This window comes from Hemiscyllium ocellatum, chromosome 14 (assembly GCF_020745735.1).
Source record: "Hemiscyllium ocellatum isolate sHemOce1 chromosome 14, sHemOce1.pat.X.cur, whole genome shotgun sequence".
Classification (NCBI taxonomy): domain Eukaryota; kingdom Metazoa; phylum Chordata; class Chondrichthyes; order Orectolobiformes; family Hemiscylliidae; genus Hemiscyllium; species Hemiscyllium ocellatum.
In genome coordinates, this window is record NC_083414.1 from 18,865,048 (window position 1) to 18,889,090 (window position 24,043).

At 40.9% G+C, this 24,043-nt stretch overlaps 1 protein-coding gene across 4 annotated transcripts in view; it reads right to left on the reverse strand.

Moving 5' to 3' along the window:
- Positions 1 to 554: 554 nt before the first annotated feature.
- The window catches only part of plxnb1b (plexin b1b), a 255,026-nt gene continuing 231,537 nt past the window's right edge, over positions 555 to 24,043 (reverse strand). For all 4 annotated transcript variants that reach the window (XM_060835442.1, XM_060835445.1, XM_060835441.1 and 1 more), the window contains 9 exons: positions 20,079 to 20,182; positions 18,110 to 18,194; positions 17,487 to 17,653; positions 17,098 to 17,258; positions 11,673 to 11,820; positions 10,087 to 10,151; positions 7,501 to 7,576; positions 7,221 to 7,295; positions 555 to 6,264 (listed from right to left, as the gene is read on the reverse strand). In XM_060835442.1, coding sequence (XP_060691425.1) covers positions 6,160 to 6,264; positions 7,221 to 7,295; positions 7,501 to 7,576; positions 10,087 to 10,151; positions 11,673 to 11,820; positions 17,098 to 17,258; positions 17,487 to 17,653; positions 18,110 to 18,194; positions 20,079 to 20,182 — 986 coding nt within the window. In that variant the 3' untranslated portion in view covers positions 555 to 6,159. The remainder of the gene's footprint in view (positions 6,265 to 7,220; positions 7,296 to 7,500; positions 7,577 to 10,086; positions 10,152 to 11,672; positions 11,821 to 17,097; positions 17,259 to 17,486; positions 17,654 to 18,109; positions 18,195 to 20,078; positions 20,183 to 24,043) is intronic.

The window sequence follows — 24,043 nt, forward strand, 5'->3', positions numbered from 1 at the left end:
GTCATGGAGTATATTTGCTCCAAGTTAGAACAATTTGTTTTAATACTAAGATTTTGGTGAATAACATTTTAATTTTATTCACAAGCTCTTTGCAACTAGTTATCCTCAAAATATGGGGAACCATGCAGAGAATATTTGAACTTCTGCACTGAAATTCAAACTTTAGATCTTTTTTCACTCAAATTAAAGAGAAAGAAAATTTCTCGTTCTTATCATTCTGTTAAGGTGTTACAAAACACCAAGGCAGAAACTGCCAACCCAAGTTTACTCACAGTTATTCCTAAGTAGTTCTAACAGTTCCTACCACTGGTAACTTAGTTGGAACCATTTATCATTATCAAATCATGCACAGAACAAAAATGGAATGGCTCAGAGATTTGTAATGGTTTAGATTAGCTGAGGGAGCACTGCAAAGTATGCGTTTGCACCATAGGCAGGCTTTGTTTTTCCCATAAGATTTCATTGTTAAATTTACGCATACATATCACCAGAAAAGGTAACCCTGAAAACTGCACCCACCCCACCCTCCCCCCCTCAGTGAATAAAATGTCCTTGGTCATATCAAACATTATGAAGTAATGCAAAAAGTTTGGGCACATAGGGAAGAAAACTGAGATCAATTTTAAAGAGAGGAGCTTTGGAAGTTTTTTGAAATTCTAGATTTTTCCATCTCAATCATAGTATTCAGTTATTGCAAATTTATAAAGAATTTGAGCTTAATCTGTACATGTCATCCTATTGTTTCTTAATCCAAGGTCTGTTTAAAAAACAGAGCCATAGAAATTAAAAACATTAGGAGTGGCACATTGGTTCAGTGGTTAGCACGGCTGCCTCACAGCGCCAGGGATCCAGGTTTGATTCCTGCCTCAGGCAACTGTCAATGTGGAGATTGCATATTTTTCCCATATCCACTGGCGTTTTTTCCAGGTGCTTCGATTTCCTCCCACAGTCCAAAGATGTGTAGATCAGGTGAATTGGCCATACTAAATTGCCCATAGTGTTAGGTGCATTAGTCAGGGGCAGATATAGGGTAGGAGAATGGGTCTGGGTGGGTTACTCTTCAGAGAGTCAGTGTGGACTTATTGGGCCGAAGGGCCTGTTTCCATACTGCAGGGAATCCAATCTAATAAAGAAAAGCTTTAAAACGGAGTTGGAAAAATACAACGTTTACAAATTCTAATAAGATGACCAATAATTTAGACAAGGGGTCCTCAAAGAGGGAGTTGGGTTATGAGCTCTGAGGCAGTAATAGTTGAACTGCCAGCTCCTACTGGCACAAGTCTTCCAACGCACCCCCCAAACCACACACTTACTTCTAATCATAGGGTCAGAACAACTTTCAAACCTGAAAATGGGGTCACAGTGACGAAAAAGTTTGGGAAGCATTTGTTTAGCTATTTAACTTTAACAAAAATGCTAACAGTTATTATAGAACAGCAGTTAACTCACTTTTTTTTTGTAAATAAGATAACAGTGCAGATAATTAAATTGCCTCTGAGTTACCCGATGTACGGTAGCATATAAAAAAAAATCATCTTGCCACCTTGATAAAAAGAAAAACGATGCAAGGTATTTCTGCTCTAAAATGTTATAACATGTTTGCTTACATGTTTCTGGTCAACCAGAGAACAGAATAAAGGAAAATCACAGAATTGTTACAACACAGAAGGAGGCCATTCATCCCATCGCCCCAGCACTGGCACTCTGAATGAGAATTAGCTGAGGATGAATTCACTTAGTCCCTTTCCTCTGCCTTCCAGAAACCTGTAATCCTGCACATTCTTCCTTTTCAGATAGTGCAATTTTCGTCTGAATGCTTCAATTGAACCTGCCTCCATTACACCCAAGACCTTAAGCCTCTCTGTATGAAAATAGATTTTGTCTCATTGCTTTTGCCTCTTGTACTAATTACTTTAATCCTTTGCCCTTTCATTCTTGATGCCCTTGAATGGGAAGTTTCTCCCACTCTGTCCAGACTCATGATTTTGAAGACCTCCATCAAATCTCCTCTCAACATTCTTTTCTCTCCCTGTTTCCCCCAACAACACAAAGGAAAATGGTTCTAACTTATTTTATCTTCAACTGAGATTCCTCATCCCTGGAACCATTCTGAAGTTTTCCTGCAGCCTAATTCCTTCATACCCTGTCTAAAGTGTGGATCCCAGAAGTGAATGCAATACTCTAGCTGAAGCAGAGAAGGAGAAAAAGGTAAAGTAGAAATCCAGTAACGCTGTCTTTTCATTTCCTTGACCTATCTCTAGAGTAGATAATGGAGTTCCTATCAACAAGTCTTGTCTCAAGAATGAAGTGCTAAGAAAGATGAGAATTATGTGTTTAAACAGCAATGAAATAAAATTGCATAAAACAAACAATCATTATGGCTCTCTGGTGAAAAAAAAATCAGGGCAATACGGTTTTTTCCAAAGTTTGTTTGAAAGTAATTTTTTCTCCCATTGACATACATTTTTAGCTGCATTGCTACAATGAATATGCTGATAATGACTGGTGTACATAAAGATCTGGTCATCTAAATTACAACAGTCCATTGCCAGCATGACTCTATTGAACTTGCCAGGTTTCCATACATTTAGCAAAGACAAGCCCTTTGATGAGTAAAAATGCTGAGGCAACACAACTCTAGCATGCTCAGTCGCACATTGAGAACCTCGCTGAATAAATTAAGATCATCACAGCAATGTTGTGACTCGGAAATTTAGATCACAAATGGACTTTATTTTTATACATGTTTATTGATGTCAATCGTTCTCCTACTGGTTTCCATGCGAGTCATAACCTTCCTCCTGCTCCAACCAATCCCAAACCTCATCATTATAAGATGATTCTTCTCACCACTATAATCAAGAGGGATATACAGCAGGCAAAGTGCTGATGGAGACATAGGTTTGCTTAAGGCCCAATCAATGCATGTGGTATCCACCTTTATGGTGTTAAGATAGCCTAATGTTTGTACTGATATTTCTGATCTCCACATCAATGCTCTTAAAGAGAGTGCACTACAAAGATGAGCTCCTCTAATCTCTACATAAAGTTGAGAGATATGTCAATTTCTCAATTCGAAATTGAAAAATAAACCCAGTAATTGATCAACTTGGCAGCAAAAATGTGAAAATTGGATCTCCTGATGGATATCTATTTACAAATTGTCCAAATATTTAAAACAAAACTTGTAGTTTTGTTTGAAATTTTTAAAGTTGCATGAGAATTTGCATTCTCCACCACGCAGGTAAATGGTATAAATCACTTTCACATAAAGTATTGAGTTATAACTTCAAAGAATATTTTAGACCGCTGGGAACATTTCCCACATTGTTGACTGAGTTAATTATGGAGATCCACAATATTTGTTGCTGTGTTCAAGTCCAAATTGTTGGTGTCATGGATTCCTTAACATGTGAATAACTTGGGCTGTAGAAGACACCTAAGTGCTGGTTCATGATCAGAAAGAAATCAAGAACTTCACAGAACAAAAAAACAAAAACTATCAGTGTCCTCATTTAATCAGGCTTTGCCTGCTAATTAAATAAATACATTATTGTTTAAAAACAAAAAGGGCTTATATAAATGTTTTGAAAGTGAGCTTTTCTTTTAAAAAAAATCTTTCAGTGGTTTAGTCACAAATACAATCATTAGATTGCTGAAATTTCACTTAAAACACCTCTGGTGTCATCATTGCTTCATGTTCAAGTAAGACTTTCTGGGAAAAGTGACTAATAGTAATCAGCTTGTGCATTATCATATTGCTCTGTAATAATCACAAAATGTTGTTTGGGCTGACATCAAAGCCCTTTACTTTTACATTCCAAACACGTGGGATGGAATGTATTATTTCAGGTATTCTAAGAGTGGACCTATTCATGCTTTTTAAAATGTTTGAACAAAGTGAACTTGCTGCCTCCGCATTTATCTGATAAAAAATAATGCAGCAGAGAAATCTGTAATTATCAGCTAGATTTCCCATTGAAGATATATTTTTCAGGCAAACAAACACCACTGCAGCCATATTGAGGTGTGCAGCTGCATCTTAATGACATGGGTCCAATGACATAAGAGACATTTCTAAGCAGTCGTGACAAAAATCTGTATAAAGTTTTATTGTGGATCAGACATTTGCACTGAACATCATCTATATGTATGTGAATTGAGATGATATAAAAAGATTAGAATTAAATACAATTCTGAATTCCAAGATCAAAATTGAAATCCTGTCTCAGGCTGTACTGTAAAAGGATGTTACTGCACACACCCCAATATGGAAGAACAATCATGATCCTTCTTTTCAAGGGAATGATGTTCGAAAACATCTGATACTCTGCTTTGAGACCATCATCTTCACGCAGTGGACCTCACTCTAGAAGGTTTTATTTCCCTCGAGGGGAATAACACTGCTGTTACAATACCAGATGTGCAAGCATACTATTTCAGACTTTATAATAAATTAAAATGATAATGAAGCTTACTTCAAAACAGGTTACTATTGTTATGGAGTAAGTCAATATTTAAAACAGCATTTCATCCCAAGTCCCACAAACTAAACATATGCCATCCATCAGTAAGACCAATAGATCCTTCGTATTTCCCATCCATTACTCAATTCTGTCTGTTGGATGCTTGAACCTCAAAAAGGTATCACAACTTCTTTTAAATTAAAATATTTTTAAAAGTCATTCCAAGTGGTCCAGGATCTGCAGGACCTGACTTCTGATGGTCACAAAGCTTAAGTGACATCAGTCACTTCATATGGTGGATATTAAAGTTACTCCCTCCTTCAACAAAAATAAAACAGGCTCCTGGGCCTCTCTACAATGGGTCAGAATGGGCATTAAAGAGTTGCACATAATCAAAAGGATAACAGCAGTATAATGGGATACTATGAATAAACTGACAATTTAAGAACGATTGTTCTTCCATTTATCTTCGCAGGTCAAGAAGTTTGAAGAAATGTTTCTGATATTAATTGGTCCTTTGGAAATAACTTTTAACCAAAAAGAAATGAGGCTGCTCAACAATCCCAGGCTATTTGCTACTGGGATTGATTTGTACCAGTCTTAGCTGAGTGGCCTGACTTGTTGGAACCATTTGGTTCTATCCACAGAGGGTTTTTGCAGCTTTTCATCAATGGCTGGACACAAAACAATGGCCAAACATTTAATACTCTGGCGTGGACAATTAGCAGTGATGTAAAATGAGATATCAAATAAGAATCTCCTTTCCTATCAAGGTAAAGAGAACATCACCACAAGGTATTCTAAGGACTAGATGGTATTGAGCAATATGTGTCCAGGTCACTGCCAGAATTTAAGGAAGCGGAATGGTCTGTTGAAAGATACTGGTATATCTGACAGACATGAACATTTAAACCAATTATGCAATGATGTTAACGTGCTTTGAGGCGGTGACATAGTTCCAAACATTCACCTCTAAATGGCTTAATTCTCTCCCAGGGCTTTTCAAACTCACCGAGTGGCAGATGACAATCTTACTTCTGCATACTCTCGAAACCTACCAATAACAGGACCTGTTTGATATCGGTCTTCTGTTCAGGAACGGAGTGCTTGACTGGACCTTTAACAGTCAATTTCCTGTGTATAGTGCTTGCTGTTGTCCATCCTACATTTATTGAAACCAAGCACCTAATTAACTCAATCCATTTAGTGTATAGACTCTTCAACGTCTCAATATCTGTGCCATTTCCCAATCTTTGCAGCTTCCAACGTAGGACAGTAAAACCTCTCTTATAGGATTAGTTTAAAAAAAATTAAATCTCTCTTGTGGAAAAAATATTAACATCATTTGTCCATTGATATGCTGACTCTTTAAGCTTTTCATGTTCTGTGATGTTTTCTAAGTTGTTTAATAGTCTACAATATGAACACTCCCAAAAGAGAGCTTGAAGCAAGTGGAAATGGCCTAGAAGTGGGTAAAGAGGCTCTTTTCATTGTTTTGCATAATTTGATGCATCATAGGAGTTTGCTTTCCTTCATTCCCATAGCTGAAGTAATAGAGGAAGCATGTTTCCGTAAGGCACTCCTGCATCCAACAAGCTCTGTTCACTGATCATAGTGTCTCATTGCTCCTCTGTTTGCATCAATGCAAAGATGCCTCAACTCTCCTTCAGATCATTCTCAGTAGTTCCTCCTGTCACAAGTCTGTGACCTTGTTTTCCACTGATGCAGCAATCTGCTGTAACCGGTAACCAAGCTGCATCTTCTGTGCTGTTGGATCCTCTTCTAGTGCTGTAATGATCTAAAGATAGACAAGAAGTGAAAACAAATATTCAGGTGTCAGGAAGAAACTTAGGTAGCCCAATGTTGTTAGGATTATGCAGGAAATTCAGTCCCCTTTCCCTTCCCAATATAGATACACACATTGGAAAATCAACTTAATCCATATGGACAGTTATTCTGTCAAGCCCTTGATAATCACAGTTCATCTGCACACCATGTTTTGGAATTCAAATGAATCAAACTTTGCAACAGATATTGAGCCTTTGCTGATCATTGCTCAGACAGTAAACACATATGTCATTCAGACTCCACCTGGGCAGTTTTTCCAAGCTGACAAACATGGACCTGCCCTGACTGTACACATCCAAGATTTAGTCTGGCAGACTAAACCAAGTTTGCACACACCATCTTCAGAAGTCAGTAATCTACAGCCCATGTAGATCAACAAGCTCACATTAAGAAACATGCTAACCATGTCCAATCAGTTCTCGCTTTTCATCCAGACTCTTTCAGACTGTCCACTTTAACACCACCTCAAGCTGCCACGACTGTATTATTTTCCTTTCTGGAATATAGCATGTCAAACAGCATTACAGATGTCATGAGCCTCTTTTATATCTTAACCATCCTCATCACTTTTCCAAGCCAATTGATTGTGTATCAAAAATTAATGAATAGATTCTCTCATTAAGCCCTCTGGCCAACTAGATAATTTTCATTGTGGATTCCATTTGCAAAATACTGTGTCTCAGTTTGGTAAATTCAGACATGGGATATGACCCGATTTACTGAAAGACACAATTCAGGGAAGACTAGCTGGGGGTTGTGCTGCTTAAATAGAATTGTAAAACTCCTAGATGTAATCACAAAGGAAAGTGACTTAAATTCAATGCTTGGAAAACATTAAAAGCAAACATCCCTGATCCGAGTCTTGGCACAGTCCCTTGCCTGTACCTACGTGCCTGGTCTCCGTACCTGGTCATAGTACTTGTTGATGTATTTATAGAGTTCATGAAGAGCCACAAGGGAGTTCATGTCGCTGGAGTAATTCTGTAAGACAGAAGAACACAGGCTATAAAAGGAGGACAGCCGGGGCTCCAGTCTCTCGAAAATAAAAATCAGCCACTTCCCGAATCAGTGTGTAAAGATGCTGCACAGTCAGTTTTTAAATTTGGGTGAACTGATGAATGCTTATTGCAGCTCTTTCCAAATGTCTAGATTCATTAGCCATCCCATTCTACTTCCAAACACTTACCCTGGACAGCTCAGCTAAAGCAGAGTTCATTTCCTGGTCACTAGCTGAGATTGTCTGTCGAATATCTGCATAGTACCTGTCAGAAACAGCAGAGTCCAATCAATTGTAGCTGATAACATGCCAAATACCGAAGTTGTAGAAATCAACAGCGAGTACATAAGTTTCTGAACAAAAGCAGCTTCATGTTTCATGCAGATAGATTCCAACGGGATATTTTTCAAAACTCTATACCCAAAATGTTTTTTCATCCTTTTTGCAAATACTTATCATCTTGCCTGCTGCAGGTTTCCAGTATTTGTATCTTCATTTCAGATTTATGTTTTTGCCCACAATTTCCAAAAAACCTCCATCTCTTCCACATACTTGATGTGAAAAGGTAACTACTGAGCTCTTGCAAGCTATAGTTAACAATAATGATGCATGAACAGCACCTCATGCTAATGAATAAGGCCAAAGAGTGCGTGAAGTCATGCAACAAAGGGCAGAATGGATTTCTAGCTGGTTTCAAGTAAGACAGCAGAGATTGGGAATAAAGGGTAATTATTCAGAGTGGCAGAAGGTGGAAACTTGTATTTTAAAAATAGAATCCAGGTTGAATAAATGATTAGTAGGCAAAGCCCAGAAGGATTGAGAGTTCTGTATTGAAAGTTATCCCAGACAATGCCGTTGAAAATTTACAAACATTCTAGGTCTCATTTCCTTGGGTAGCCAATGCTGTCATGGCAAGTATCAGTTCTTGCAATTCCTTCTTCTGTCAATGATAAGGTTCCAAATGATTGGTGCACAAGTTATCAGCTGACTTTCCTAAATTCCTTGTGAAGGGGTTTATCATCGTTATGAAATAAACAGCATGGGTTCTCCTGCAGCCAGCATTTCAAACTGGCATTCCTTCAGATGTGAAAATGTGTTGCTGGAAAAGCGCAGCAGGTCAAGCAGCATCCAAGGAGCAGGAGAATCAACGTTTCGGGCATGAGCCCTTCTTCAAGAATCCTGAAGAAGGACTCATGCCTGAAACGTTGATTCTCCTGTTCCTTGGATGCTGCCTGACCTGCTGCGCTTTTCCAGCAACACATTTTCAGCTCTGATCTCCAGCATCTGCAGTCCTCACTTTCTCCTATTTCTCCAGATGTCACTTACACAGAGGACAAAGGAGGTGGAAATGGCAGGCAATGTCTTCCTGACAATTCCCAGGTTGCTATGGGATGGGGGTGAGGGAGAGGGTGCAGCTGCAATCAGTATGCATTCTCATTGCTATTGGGATCTTGTCACATTGGAAAGCAAGGGCAGATAAGTAGAACATCATCCTGTCCTGTGTAACACTTGTCCCAAGTTGACCCACAGCCCTTCAATATACCTCGAGAATTTTGGGAATAAGTTTCTGAATGAGAAATCCGAGTTCAGACAGCACTGTCTAAACCAAAAGGTTTGTCAGGATACTAGACTATGCCTTATAAAGTTGAAACACCAACTCTCCTGCTCCTCAGATGCTACCTGACTGGCTGTGCTTTTCCAGCACCACACTTTTAGATTCTGATCTCCAGCATCTGCAATCCTCACTTTCTTCAACAATACCCTCCTGTAATCTAAGTGTATCTGTCTCACTATTTACCACCCCACTAATTTTCATATCATCCAATGTATTTCCAACCCTCCTACATTGTAGTTTAAATTATTTAAATATACCCACAAATAACAAGGGCCCCCAAACTAATTCCTGTGGAACCCCACCAGACACAAAAAACACTCTCTGCTTTCTGCCACTCAGCCAACCCTCCATCAATTAGCTAAGTGTCCATGATCAGTTTTAGGGTCTACTTCAGGGGGTATCACCAAATTATTTCTTGATTTTGTTCAATGTTCTTTCCTGTCAGGGGTCCCATTGCTCTGAAAGAATACAAGCCATCAGCCTTTCCATGGCACTTGCTGTGCATTTAGCCAACTAGAGAGTTGTTTACTGTTGTGGTACAATAGCCCCCTCTGAATACTCTATACCAAGTTTGAGTGAAATTTCTTCCCTATTAAGCTGTTGATCCCTAATTACAGTCCAAACTGGTGAGACTTGCAAACAACCCTCAGAATTAGGAGCAAGAGAAGATCACTCAGCCCTCCAAAACTATGCTATCATTCAATAAGACCCAGCTGAGCTGGTTACACCACAATTTACCCCCAATCATTTTTCACCCCCATTGCTTCTCAAGAATATCTGCCTTAAAAATATTCCAAGGCTCTACTTCAAAACCTTCTTGAGCAAGAGGGATCCGTGGACTCTTGTTCTTCTGTGAAAAAAGACATTCTCCTCAACTGTGACTGAAATAGGCCTTGTTTCTATAAAGGGGGCTCCCGGTTCTTGGAAGCCTAGTTCTTGTTCACTGAAAGTTCTTCAGCTACCTTCATTCCCAAAGTATTAAGAGGGGGTAACGTCAAAGGAAACTGTGTCAAAGAATGCCTTCAAAAGCTGAATGTTCAACCAGCAAAATGTCTGCCAAAACATCCTAGAATAAAAAAAATGGCTTTTTTTTTGTCATTTATATAGTGACCCCCATCCCTGGGGCAATGAGGGTAAAACGGATGCGTCAGGATCCTTACCTCTCCACCATCTGTTTGTATCGAGGGATGTCCCTGGCATACAGCAGTTTGTTAATTGGAGAATCCTAGAATGGAGAAATTAGTAGGGTCACATCATTTATACCTGAAGGTACAGGAAGTATCATACCAACAACTTCTGTTCTGGTCAAATCTCAGCATATGCTTTGAAAGCCAAAGAGAGTGCGGAGAGTGTGGTGCTGGAAAAGCACAGGTCAGGCAGCATCCGAGGAGCAAAAGTTCCTTGATCAGGAATCAGGCTTTTGCCCGAAATGCTGATTCTCCTGCTCCTCAGATTCTGCCTGGCCTGCTGTGCTTTTCCAGCACCACACTCTAGCCTCTGACATCCAGCATCTGCAGTCCTCACTTCCGCCTAGCCCATCATGTGCGCTACATGCATTACAGGAGTTGAGTTAAAACAAGAATATAGAGTTCCTATAGTGTGGAAACAAGCCATTCGGTCCATCGAGTCCGCACCGACTCTCCGAGGAGCATCTCTTCCAGGCCCAATCCTCGTCACCCTGAATTTCCCATAGCTAACCCACCTAAGCCTGCACACAATGGACAATGTAGCATGGCCAATCCATCTGACCTGCACATCTTTGGATTGTGAGAGGAAACCCGAGCATCCAGAGGAAACCCAGGCAGACACGTGGAGAATGTGTAAACTCCACACAGACAGTCGCACGAGGCTGGAATTGAACCTGGGTCCCTGGCGCTGTGAGGGAGCAGTGCTAACAACTGAGCCACTGTGTCAGCCCAGAATGCAACAACATCAAGCCAATGCAAGAACCTCTACTGCAAACTACTAGGAAGTTAGTAGAGAAACTCACTTAGATTAGATTCCCTACAGTGTGGAATCAGGCTCTTCGGTCCAACAAGTCCACACCTACCCTTTGGAGAGTAACCCACACAGACCCATTTCCCTTTGACTAGTGCACCTAACACTATGTCCAAGTTAGCATGGCCAATACACTGGATCTGCACATCTTTGGACAATGGGAGGAAACTGAAGCACCCGGAGGAAACCCATGCAGACATGGGGAAAATGTGCAAACTCCACACAGACAGTTGCCTGAGGCTGGAATCAAACCTGGGACCCTGGCGCTGTGAGAGAGCAGTGCTAACCACTGAACTTGAAAAGGACATGCAATCATTCAAGCATTAGTTCTGAAAAGTTGTCTCAAATATCGGGTTCAAACAGAAATGAGGACCTCTCTCTCATGTGGTCACTCTTTAATTGGATGTAGAAACGTCCTCTGGCTCTCAAATCCCCTCAGATACCTTGTTGTCAACTAATAGTCTCCATGAGGAATGTGAAGAATAAGCCGCCTGGTTACAACATCCTTCACTGCAACAAGACAAAGCCCCAGGGAAAATGAGAACTCTTCATCTCCCTGTAAGGAGAATAAAGCATCTGAAGGGGTAGTCAAAAATATAAAGAGTTATGCCTAGAGGAAAAATCTGGAATTGTGAAAGGTGTCTTTTTATTTTGTTACTGTTGTTAGCCAAAGTGACTGCCGGGGTATTTTAATGGGTGTCTTTTCCTTCCCAGCTCCTCCTCTTTAATATCCATTGGGCAGACTTACCCGGCCTAGTTTATGTTCTGCTATAGTGCAGGAATCCATGAAGGTCTGCGCAATGACTGAGAGCATGGCATCCACATTATCCGACACCTGAACGTCAAAGGTGAAGTGCGGATTTTTAATAATGTTTATCCAGAAACGAAGAGGCAGACTGGAATGAAAGACGAACAAAGAAAAAAATCACAGTTTTATAACTCAGATAACTCATGTCTCTAAATACCATTCCTTGCAGAATTTAACGATTTTAATTCTACTGTTCTTTGACTCAGTTTTCATCACCATGATTCTTAACTTGGATTTTTACATCCTAGAATATGTTCCGGTTTTGGAATGTTCTCTGATCTATCACTCACCCTATCAAGCCAGGTGCCTACATTGGCAGACAATATTCCAGATCTGTCTCTGACTGGGACATATGAAAAGAATGATTTATAATCACAATGTATCGCTAAAGAATCTTAAAGTATTGCAACATCACCTGATTTCATAATCACTGCATTTACTGGACTTTCTTTGGAAAGTTACAGCTCAATCTTCGTCATTTTCCATCTTGACCCACAGCCACCAAATAATTGAATTCTCCATGCAACAAATCTGACCTGAATGAGTCATGTGGATGCAAAGGTCCAAGAAGGTACAACAACAACTCTCCTTCCTCCGGAAGCTAAGGAAATTCAGCAAGTCCATAAGGTCTCTCACCAACTTTTATAGATGTACCATAGAAAGCATTCTATCTGGATGCATCACGAGTTGGTACGACAACTGTTCTTCCCAGGACCGTAAGAAACTCCAGGGAGTTGTGAACACAGCCCAGTCCATCATGCAAGGGAACTTTCCATCCAATGACCCATCTACACTTCCCACTGCCTCAGAAAGGCAGCCACTATCAAAGACTGCACCCACCCCAGTGATAATCTCTTCCAGCCTCTTCCTGCAGAAGATACAAAAGCTTAAATATACTGACCATCAGGTTCAAGAACAGCTTCTTCCTGCTATTATTAAACTTCTGAATGGACCTTCCAAACTTCAAATCTAATTTTGATCTTGTTTCTTGTAACCTTGTATTCCTCGCTCTGTTCTATCAGCCTATGATCTTTGTATGGTAATCATCTGCCTATACTGCATACAGAACAAAACTTTTGACTGTACCTAGGTACATGTAACAATAATAAACCAAATCAAATCAAAAGAATATTACTTTATATTAACCTTTCTACAGACTCCATGGTACTTGAAAGAACCACCATCAGGTTTCGCTAAAACTTTTACCTTAAACAACACTGCTACAAACACTCTTGTGCAGTTTTGGGGACCTGGTAAAGTGCAATTTGGAAGTTGCAAAGGTCTTAATAACATTTGAAAAACTCTGACTGTGAAGCATTTGGGGTACTTTACTGTTATGAGCTGGATAAACGTACGTTCTTTCTTTTCACCTACTCCCCCAAACATATCTCACGAATACAATTTCCTACTATACCTCCACATTTCTTTCTCCACATTAATGGAAATAATCAGAGTCTCTCAAACCTTTCCTCATAACTGATTTCAATTCCTGGCATCACGATGGTGAAACTGTGGGGAAACACCTTCATCATAGATGTTTCAGTTGCTGGGACAATGCACCATGAAAGCTGGCTTGTTGCAATACATTGTGAAAGGTCTGAGAGATACTTTCTCGATCTTACTGTTGATCCCCATTATCCTTCCTCCACCCAAAGCTTAGCACATGAAACAGGCAAGGCACAGAAACATATCTTGGTTAACCAATGGAATTAGGCAACTTGTACTGCATTACTAGTGAGTGGAATGAGCAGCTCGATCTGTAGGCCATGTCATAGCCCTTCCCAGCATGCATGTACATCACATGTAAATAAGGACACCTAACCACTTGGCATTTTTGTGCATCTATAGATACATACAAAACATATTGTCCATTTATCAGAATTAAAAATGAAGGGAAACTGAGTACAGGTTGCTCTGCTATAATGTGTGTTTTGTTAATGCAAATTTGTTATAATGCAAATGACAAATTGGGGACACTGTTTCTAAAGCGTGAACTTTAAAAGGATGTATTGGATATAATGCGATTTGGATCCCATTAATTTAAGTGGTACTGCTATTCTGCAATTTTCATGTAACACGGGATTGCGTGGGAACAGAACTACCATGTTATAGCAGAACTGGCTGTAATAGATATGTAGCAAAGTGAAATACAGTTATAGATAAAGCTTATGGGCCCAAGATAAATATTAACATTTGGTGCAGAGCAGAAAGAAATCCCAATGGAACATCTCTGGTTAGAGACAGCCATCTCATTTGCAACAGATTATTTAGCACAGGACAAACTGCAACATTGTCATGTTGTGGATTTACGTGCACTGAGGGCCGGCTTGTGATTGCACACACTCCTTGGCTCTCTATTTTCCAGTCAGAGAACTGGGATCATCATCGCTGACCCTGCAAACCCCAGCACTCCGACCATTTTTCCAACTGGAACTTCCATTCACAGTTGCATTAATGATGTTTCAGGGCAGCCATCCACAGGTAGTGCCAGCGATGGGGAGCAGTACGGGAAGAGGATGGCGAAGAGGATGGCAAAGAGAAGCAACACAGATGGCACATCCCCTTTTGATAACGTGATTTGCCACTTAGCTAGGGTCTCAAAGGTTTTCAGTGGAGTGGATGAATGAGTGAGACTGATTGCATGGGGTGAATGATAAAGAGGGTTGGGGAGTGATTCAGTGAGTGGGTGAATAGGAGGCAATTGATCAATCGGGTTGGATGGGTGTGAAAGGTCACGTTTAATGGAGTTAGGATGGCTCAGGTGCTGTGGATGCATTGTGGGTTGGAGGTTTTTTTTAAAAAAGTAATTCATGGAATGGGGACATCACTGGCTAGGCCTATATTTACTGGCCATCCCTAATCGTCCAGAGGGTGATTCAGAGTCAACCACATTGTTGTGGGTCTGGAGTCACATGTAGGCCAGACCAGGGAAGGATGGTAGTTTCCTTCCTTACAGGACATTAGTGAATCAGATGGGTTTTTCCAACGATCAGCAATTGTCATCACGGTCATCATTTAGACTCCTAATTCCACATTTTTATTGAATTCAAATTCCGCCATTTGCCATAGTGGGATTTGTACCTGGGATCCAGAATATTACCTGGGTCTCTGGATTAACAGAGGCTGTTGCCTCCCCCAATATATGTACATCTGGAGGCTGGAACATGGAATTATACTGTTACTCAAAGAATTACACCAGAGATTAAACAGCATAATAATTCTAAGCTCTCTAATACTCAGTGTATAAGATATTTGTGGAGGGTCCCCAGCTGGAGATTTATACTTCCTGGGAAACTGCAGAGTCGGTAAATATGTCAGTACTTCACAGGGTCCAGATACACAACAGCAAACTCGAAACAGTGCATCAATGAGCACGGCATCAAATATCTAGCCCATTGTTTATAAGAAATAAGAAAATCTCAAGTTATGAAACCACTTATTAAATGAAGGGAGAAATTCTAATATTTTATTAATTTGTAACGGAAGATAGAACATAGTAAAACCTGCCTTAAATAGCTTGAGGGAGTGCTTGCTTACATTGAACAGAGGTGGGCAAATTGTAAACTGTGACAAAAACAGGAATTTCAGGACTGAACCTGGAAATGATAATGGCTGCTACAGTTTGTTACAAAGAGAAACAGTGTGGAAAAGTAGAAAGACAATCCTGGCTGCTTAGCCCATCTACTTGGGCAAGAGGTCCATGGTAGGTTCCCTATCTGAAGGTCATTGCTGGCGGAGGATACCGTTTGACCAGGACTGCAGTAAAATGGGATTTTGACCATGCAGTTGTACAAAATAATCTGCAAAGCAATAATCCCCATGATAAGCTACTCCTCAAGATGCAGGTGGTAAGGGTTGCACATGGGAGATCGTGATATTGTGGGGATGTCACCAGCCTAGCAATCCACAAGCCCAAGCCAATGCTCTGGATGCACAGGTTCAAATCCCATAGGATGGTGCTGGAATTGAAAACTAATCCTCAGTGACAGCAAGCATGAATTGTTGTAAAACTCCACCTGGGTGATTGATGTTTTTTAGGCAGGGAAATCTGTTATCCTTACCTAGTCTGGCCTACATGTGACTCCAGACCCACAGTAACATGGTTGACTTTTCACTGCATCTTGGAATGTCCCAGTAGGCCACTCAGGTTGAGGGTAAATTATAGTGAGGAACACATGCTGGCCATGTCAGCGACATCTCAAGAGAGAGTAAGCAAAAGAAACTGGACACAAACTGAGAGAGTGACAAGGTGGCTCAGTGGTTAGCTCTGCCGCCTCACAGTGCTAGGGACCTGGGTTCAACTCCACCCTCGGGCAACTGTCTGTGTGGAGTTTGCACATTCTCCCTGTGTTTTTGTGCATTTCCTTCCACAGCCCAAAGATATGCAGGTTAGGGGGACTGGCCATGCTAAATTACCTGGTAGTGTCCAGGGTTGTGCAGGCTAGGTTAACGATAATGTGGTGGAGGGTGTGGGATGCTCAGCAGAGGGTTAGTGGAGACTTGATGGGCCAAATGGCCTCCATCTGCACTGTAGGGATTCTATGATGAAACATACTGAAGTGAATGATTATCTCATTTCTGTGAGTAACCGCACCTCATGTCCCAGTGAGCATCGACAAAAAAAAATACAAGCCACTTGCAGTTATTGTAATCATCATGAAAGAAAGGCAGCCATTACAGTTTGGTCTCCTAACTTATAAAGAAATGGTATAAGTGCCAATGAATCTTCAAGCTGCCTCCACTAATTGTAATTAATCTCTGAAATAGGCTTCTCTGTTTCTCTAGTGGCCTCATGCCTCAAAAGGACAAGGCCGAGTTAAGCACGGCTACATGTGCCTTAGCAGCAGCAATGATACACTGTAAATATCACAATTCAATCCCCTATCATAGCTTTCAACTTGTAAGAAATGTGACAGAGAGATCAAGCTATATTTCAAAATCAGGCCTTTACTTTCATTTCTGAGTTTATCTGTCTCATTAATAACCTATTGAGCAAAATTCAACACATCAGCAGAAATAGTGACTTTACCCATTGAAAAACATCAAAGGCATAGACATATAAAGACTACAAGAAAGGCATGCAAATTCTCCCGCCAAATCTCTCTGTCTTTCATCCTTTAAGATGCTGCTTCAAACCTTCCTCTTTGATCAAGCTTTTGGCTTGTTGTCAATTTTTTTATCCAATTGGTGCCTCTGAAATGCCTTGGGACATTTTACATAGTTACAAGACATTGCATGCAGGCAAGTCAGAACAGATGTAAAATTAACTGCACAGATATTAAGTGCAAACATATCTAGCATGCAAAACACTTTCACTGTATTGCAATATATGTGACAAATCAAATTGTTATGCTGTCTCAATTACCTGTTTGTTTTCCAGATGTGAATAGTTTCTGTATCGGTAATCCCATGGTGTACTGCTTGTTCATCCAGGAGATCGAAAAAATATTTGACAGCAAGAGGGACAGGCCGACTTGTGCTGAGAATCACCTGGAAGAGGTCGTCTACAAACTTCTGCAGTGTGCCCTGAAAGGTATAGCCAGATAAGGAGGTCAAAATGGTCTCTCTCACAATGATAACTGTGATTGGTATAGTTTTTCCCACAATTGCCTTTATTGCAGTGAGCCAGTATTAGAATGACAGTGATAACCTAGCCACATGTTGATATTTCAATCAGAAACCTGATCTGGCCACATCAACATCATCTTTTATCTTCTCCCTGCCTTTTGTTTTTAGACACAAGCTGGTTCCTACCTTCATGGAAAGCAATCGTGTCAGGTAGATCTCAGGAATGGCTTTGGCTCGCTCCCTCTCCCGCAGACTGCCCCTTCTGTGTTTGGGGAGTTCGGGTTCTTCACTGGCTTTGACCAGGTGCCAGACTTTGATCCCTCCTTCATCTGCATCTTCCAACATTGGAGTCTCTGGAATGGTGTGAGGAGGAGGAAGAGATACATGTGCAAAATAGAAAAGAAAAACCAAGACTAAATATATTTCAGACAAGACACGCCCAAGAAAAGCAAACTGGCAAGTGTTTGATGAATGCAGAACTTGCAAATGCTTAAGCAGAATTATTTACATTTCACAGTCCTCTGCAGTGGCCACCATGCTCCTTTCCTACTTAGTAATTTGAATTTGATTGTCTTATGATCTCAAATGTGCCACTATGGTGAGGCTCCTCATACAGTATTCAAGAATTCTAGTTTACTAAAGGTCTTCGCATCCAAGTTCGCTTGCCAATTCTTGCGGAAGATATTGGATTCCAACTGTCGAGTTTCTAACAGTCAATTACTTTGCTTCAAACGCATCTTGCTCCTCCCCAGATCTAAACACCAGCGTTTAATGGTTAACAGATAACAAAGCAGCAGCTTTTCACTCACTCTCTCCTGCAGTAAAATCATGATTCTCATGGTGAATGTGCTTGCTGAGGCGTGGGACAAGAGCAACTGTGGCCCCATCGGTAACCTAAAGGAGTTTCAAAACAGGACAACAAAACAATTGTTATTAATTGTACAGACAGGAAGTTAAATTCTCACAAGACTGAAGGACCCATCAGAAACAATCAATCAATCAGTTACCACAGTAAAAGGATAATAAAGGAAAATTCTATAATTCAGAGATTTGGGCATTGTCAATTCTTATCACACTTCATCATCTGTGTCAGGGAAAGACTCCACCCTTAACTGACTGTAAACATATATCAAAGTTGCTTTGCATAAATAAGACAGGCTTCCTGGGATTTGCTACAAGATCATGCCAATGGGCACTTTGGGTGGCTTACCACATCAAGGTAGTGATTTAGGCAGCATGGCTTCTGCTCCTTCTATCGCCAAGCATACGCCTGTGCCGTGACTCTCCTCCACATCTGAGCCCAATTATTCTCTCATGCAAGGGCAAAACATATTAGGAGCAGGAGGCCATTCAGCCATTTGAGCCTGCTCTGCTATTTGATAAGATCGAAGCTGATCTGATGCAGTCTCAATTCCACATTCCACCAATCTTCCTGTCACTCAAGAATCTATTTAACTCAGCCTTAAAAATACTCAATGACCCTGACTCCAGAGCTCTTCTTGGAAGACTGTTCCACACCACAAACCAATGACTCTCTGGGAAGAACAAATCTCTTTACATTTCAAATGTGAGACCTCCCTGACGTATTTCTAAAACTGTGCTCATAGTTCTAGTTTCTTCTTGATGGGAAATATCCTTTCACCATTCACCTTAGCAAGCTCCATAAAGATTTTGTTTGTTTCAAAAAGATCACCCCTCATTCTTGTAATGGCCAGCCTTTCTTAATAACCACCATATCCTAATGATCAGTTGAGTGAACCTTTTATTAAGGTCATGAGTCCAAAACTGTACACTGTACTCCCTATATAAATAAACAAACTTCTCTATGTTCCATTCCCCTTACTAAATGAAAACTTTCCATTTGCCTTCTGAACCACTTCGACATTAAAAAGTAGGAACAGGAGAAGGTCACTTGGCTCTATGACTCTATCTACTTCCCTGTCCTTTCCCTGTAGCATTTGATGTCTCTACTCATTAATTCTCTATCGCCAACCCTCTCTATCTACCTCCATCTTAAATAATACAAGGATCTTGCACCCACAGATCTCTGTGGCAAGGAATTCCAAAGACTCAACAATCAGAGAAGAAATTCTCCTTCATCTCAGTCTTAATTGGCACCCCTTAGTTCTGAGACCATGGCCTCTAATCCAAGACCCTCCCAAGAGGGAAAAGAATTCTTTCAGGCATCTAACCTGTCAACTCTCAAGAATTCAATGTTTCAATGAGATGACCTCTCATTCTTCTAAATTCTGATGAGTAGAGTCCCAACCTTTCCTCATAGAACAATCCAGGGATCATCCTCATGAACCTTCTGTGAATTGCCACCAAGGACATGATACATTTTCTTAAACAAGGGGACCAAAGTTGCTCAGTGCTCCAGTGCTGACCAGCACCGTATTCAGTTGCAGCAAGACTCCTTACTCTTATACTCCAACTCCCTGAAATAAGGGACAACATTCCATTTGCCTTCCTGACCGAAGGGTCTGTTTCCACGCTGTATATCTCTATGACTCTATGATTACCTGGTGCAACTATATGCACAAAACACAGAGCTAGCATAAGTACCTCCAAGTCTCTTGGAGTTGCAGTTTTTCTCATTTAACTAAGTCTGTCATGAGGCATGTTGTATCTGCACTCTACCGTTGAGACTTCTAACACTGCTCAATCTGAACATTGTGTTTAGTCTAGATTCCTCATCCAATCCCAGAGGAGATCCATTATCATCTTTAAAGAGGAGCAAACCATTTCAATACTTTTTCAAAGAAACTCAAAGCTAACCTTATAATGCTGTAAGGTGTTCAGGCGCTTCCAGTTTCCCTGGAGAACGGAGGTCAAGTCTTCATCAGAAAGGATAAGATGTCCAGCCAACCCAGATCTCCATTCTAATTTTGTGCAACATAATTAATAAAAATAAGGAAAGCTTAAAAAAACTCAACACAATTTAGCATGACTTTCACATTCCCAACACATCAGGAGTAATATTTGTTTCCAAAGCAAATATGATTTTCCAATCCTAATCATCAGCAAGTTGAGTTGAACCTTCCTACTCCCATTATAACCATACACAAGGTAGCCTCATCCATTCTCAAAAGAGTTACATCAAACTCTGCTCCAATTAGAAAGCATGTGCTTCCCAATCCTCAAAATTACTGGAGCTTCCAAATTCTAATAGTCCAAAAACAAGCTGTTAACTTCTCCATCCAATACAGATTGAAGAAGATTTTTGAGAAAGTTGCAAGCAACATGGATAATGGGAAACAGATTGTTACGGTGTCATTGGGATTTCCAGAAGACATTTCAACAAAGTGCTATATCATAGGATCACAGGGTCAGCACAAAAAAAAAGCCCTTGGCCCATTCATACTTGTCCATAGCCTTGTATGCTTTGGCATCACAAGTGCCCATCTAAATACTTCTTCAATGTTATGAGGGTTTTTGCCTCTATCACCATACAGGCAGTGAGTTCCACATTCCTACCACCTTCTGGGTGAAAAACAAATTCTTCACATCCCCTCTAAACGTCCAGCCCCCCACCTCAAGTCCATGCCCCCTGGTTACTGACCCCACCACCATGGGAAGACATTCCTTGCTGGCTACACCACTGTTTATGTCTCTCAGGAATTTATACGTCTCAAACAAGTCCCCACTCAGTGTCCCCTGCCGATTCAATCTCTCTTCATACTTAAAACTCCCTCCAGCTCAGGTAACATCCTGGTAAATCTCCTCTGCTCTCTATCCAGTGCTATCACATCCCTGCTACAGTATGGATTTCAGAATGGCACCTAACACTCTAGCTGTGGCCTAAACAACATTTTATACAGTTTCAGCATAACCTCCTACTCTTAAACTCTCCGTCTTGACTAATAACTGCATGTTTTCTGTATGCCTTCTTAACCTCTTTATCCATCTGCGCTACTACCTAAGGGACCAAAGGACATGTATGCCTCGGTCCCTACGATGTAGGGTGCATCTAGGGACCACCCATCCCCTTGCCTTGTTTGTACTGTCCAAGTGTATCATCTCACACTTGTCCAGATTGAATTCCATTTACCACTGATCATCCCCATCGAGATCCTTTGTAATCCAAGAGTGCTCTCCTCACTATTTACCACCCCACCAATCTCATATCATCCATGAAGTTCCCGATCAACCTTCCCACATATTAGTCCAAGTCTTTTATATGCACAAACAGCAACGGCCCCCAACACTAATGGGATCCAAGGAAATTTGGCTGAGTGGCAGGATGTTTTTGTGACATCTCTTGACCATCCCCTTCTGTTTCCTGCCATTCAGCCAAATTTCCTTGGATCCCGTGGGCTCTTATCTTCCCTATCAGTTTCCCATGTGGGGCCTTTTTAATCAAAAGCCTTGTTGAAGTCCAAGCAGACTAGATCAAATGTATTGCCCTCATCTTACACCCAGTCATCTCCTCGAAAAATTCAATCATGTTGGTCAGACATGACCTCCCCTGAACAAAACCATGCTGCCTTTCCTTGACTAATCCCTGCTTCTCCCAGTGCAGATTAAGTTTGCCCCTCAAAATTGCTTGCAAAGGTTTCCCCACTACTGAGATTAGAGTGACTGCCCTGTAGTTTCCTGCTTTATCCCTCCTCTCTTCTTGAATAACCTTACCATACTGGCTGTCCTCCAGTCCTCTGGCATCTCTCCTCCAGCCCAAGAGGAATTGGAAGTTATTGCCAATGCCCCTGCTATTTCTTCCCTTACCTCACTCGACAAACTGGGATACATTTCATCTGGGAGAAAGTGAGGACTGCAGATGCTGGAGATCAGAGTCAAGAGTGTGGTGCTGGAAAAGCACAGCAGGAAAACCGACACTTCACACAAGAGCCATTCACAATTGCCTGATGAAGGGCTCTTGCCCAAAGCATTGATTCTCCTACATTTCATCTGAGCTGGTTATTTATCTACTTTTAAGCTTACCAGACCCTCAGAAACTCCTCTGTGTTTCTGCTAATTTGTTTCACTATATCACAGCCCTTCTCCCTGATTTCAGCACTCACATTAAACCTCTCACTAGTGAACACCATCATGAAGTATTAATTTAGACCCGTAAACACATCGTCCAGCTTCACACACAAATTGTAACTGTGTTCCTAATGGGTGCTACGCTTTTCTGAGTTAACCTTATACCCTCAATGTACATGTAAAATAACTAATGATTTTCCTTTATTTTACCTGCCATTACCCTTTCATGCACCCTTTTTGTTCTCCTAATTTCCATTTAAGTTTCCCCTTGTACATTCTATGCTCCTCTAAGGCTCCTGCAGTTTTGATCCTTGGTATATCATAAGCCTCCCCTATTTCTCTTTATTCAACTCTGTATATCACTCAATATCTGGGGTGTTTGCTGGAATAGGGATGTTGGTTCAATGAATCCTCTAAAATTTGGCAGACACTGGAAAATCTGAACTTATCTACTTCGGCAAGAAGTTCAGAAAAGCAGTATGTTACTTCAATGGAGACAGATTGCAGAGCTCTCAGTAATAGAGTAATCTACGTAGCCTGGTACATTAATCACAAAATTAGTATGCGGTTACAGCAAGTGATTAGGAACTCAAATTGGATGTTTTGATATGGAGGTGCTAGTGTTGGACTGGGGTGGACAAAGTTGAAAATCACACTATACCAGGTTATAGTCAATAGGTTTATTTGGAAGCACTAGTTTTCGGAGCGCTGCTCCTTTGTCAGCTACCTACCTAATGAAGGTGCAGCACTCAAAGTTAGCACTTCCAAATAAACTTGCTGAACTATAACCTGGTGTGTAAAATCGAATGCTGTCATTTCTTGCAAGGGAAACTTTAGCAATGTTTTGCTAAAATTGTACAGGGCCCCGATGAGACCGCATCAGGAAGACTGCATGCAATTTTGGTCTCCTTAGTTAATTGCGGATGTAACTACATTTGAATCAGTTCAGAGAAGATTCACTTAACTGATAAGGAAAGGTGTGACGGGCTGAGCTTGTTCGCATTGGAGTTTATAAGAATAAGATGCATTCTCTTTTGAGCTATGTAACATCCTGAGGAGAACTGACACGATAGATGCTGAAAAAACATCCCATTTCTGGACAGACAAGAACTCGTTGGCAGTTTAAAAATAAGAGATCATCATTTAAAGACAGATGTGAGGGGAAATGCTTCTTTCAGAGAGTCAAGAATTTATAACTCTCTTTCCCACAGAGCAGCAGAGGCAATTACTGAATATTTTTAAGGCAGGTAGACGGATTTGTGACTAACAAGGGAGTCAGTGGCTGTTGGAGTACACATGATCAGCCTCTTGTGCCTGATCCGGAACTCACTGAGAACATGGCTGAACTGTGGCCAAGCTCCATGTACTTGCCTTTAGCTCGTGTCCCTTAATGCTTTTGCTGAACAAAAATTTATCTATCACAGATTTAAAACTAACTACCGTTTGAGCATCAACTGCAGGTGGGCGGGAGTAATTGGCAATATGGTGTTGAGGGAATAATCAGATCAGCTCCGATCTTTTTGAATGGTGGAGCAGATTTGAGGGACTGAGTGGCTAATTCCTAGTGGTCCCGTTCACTTTGTTTTCATCTGCGTGGATCCCAGGGTCCATCTGCAGCAGTGTTTTCGGGAACAAGAAGCCAATGCCATGAATGGTGTCAGCACACTGATCCTGGATCCCCTCAGCAGCTGCACACATGCTGGACTTAGAGAGAACATTGCCTATTCTTGCTCCTAATTCAGACATTTGCACGTTAT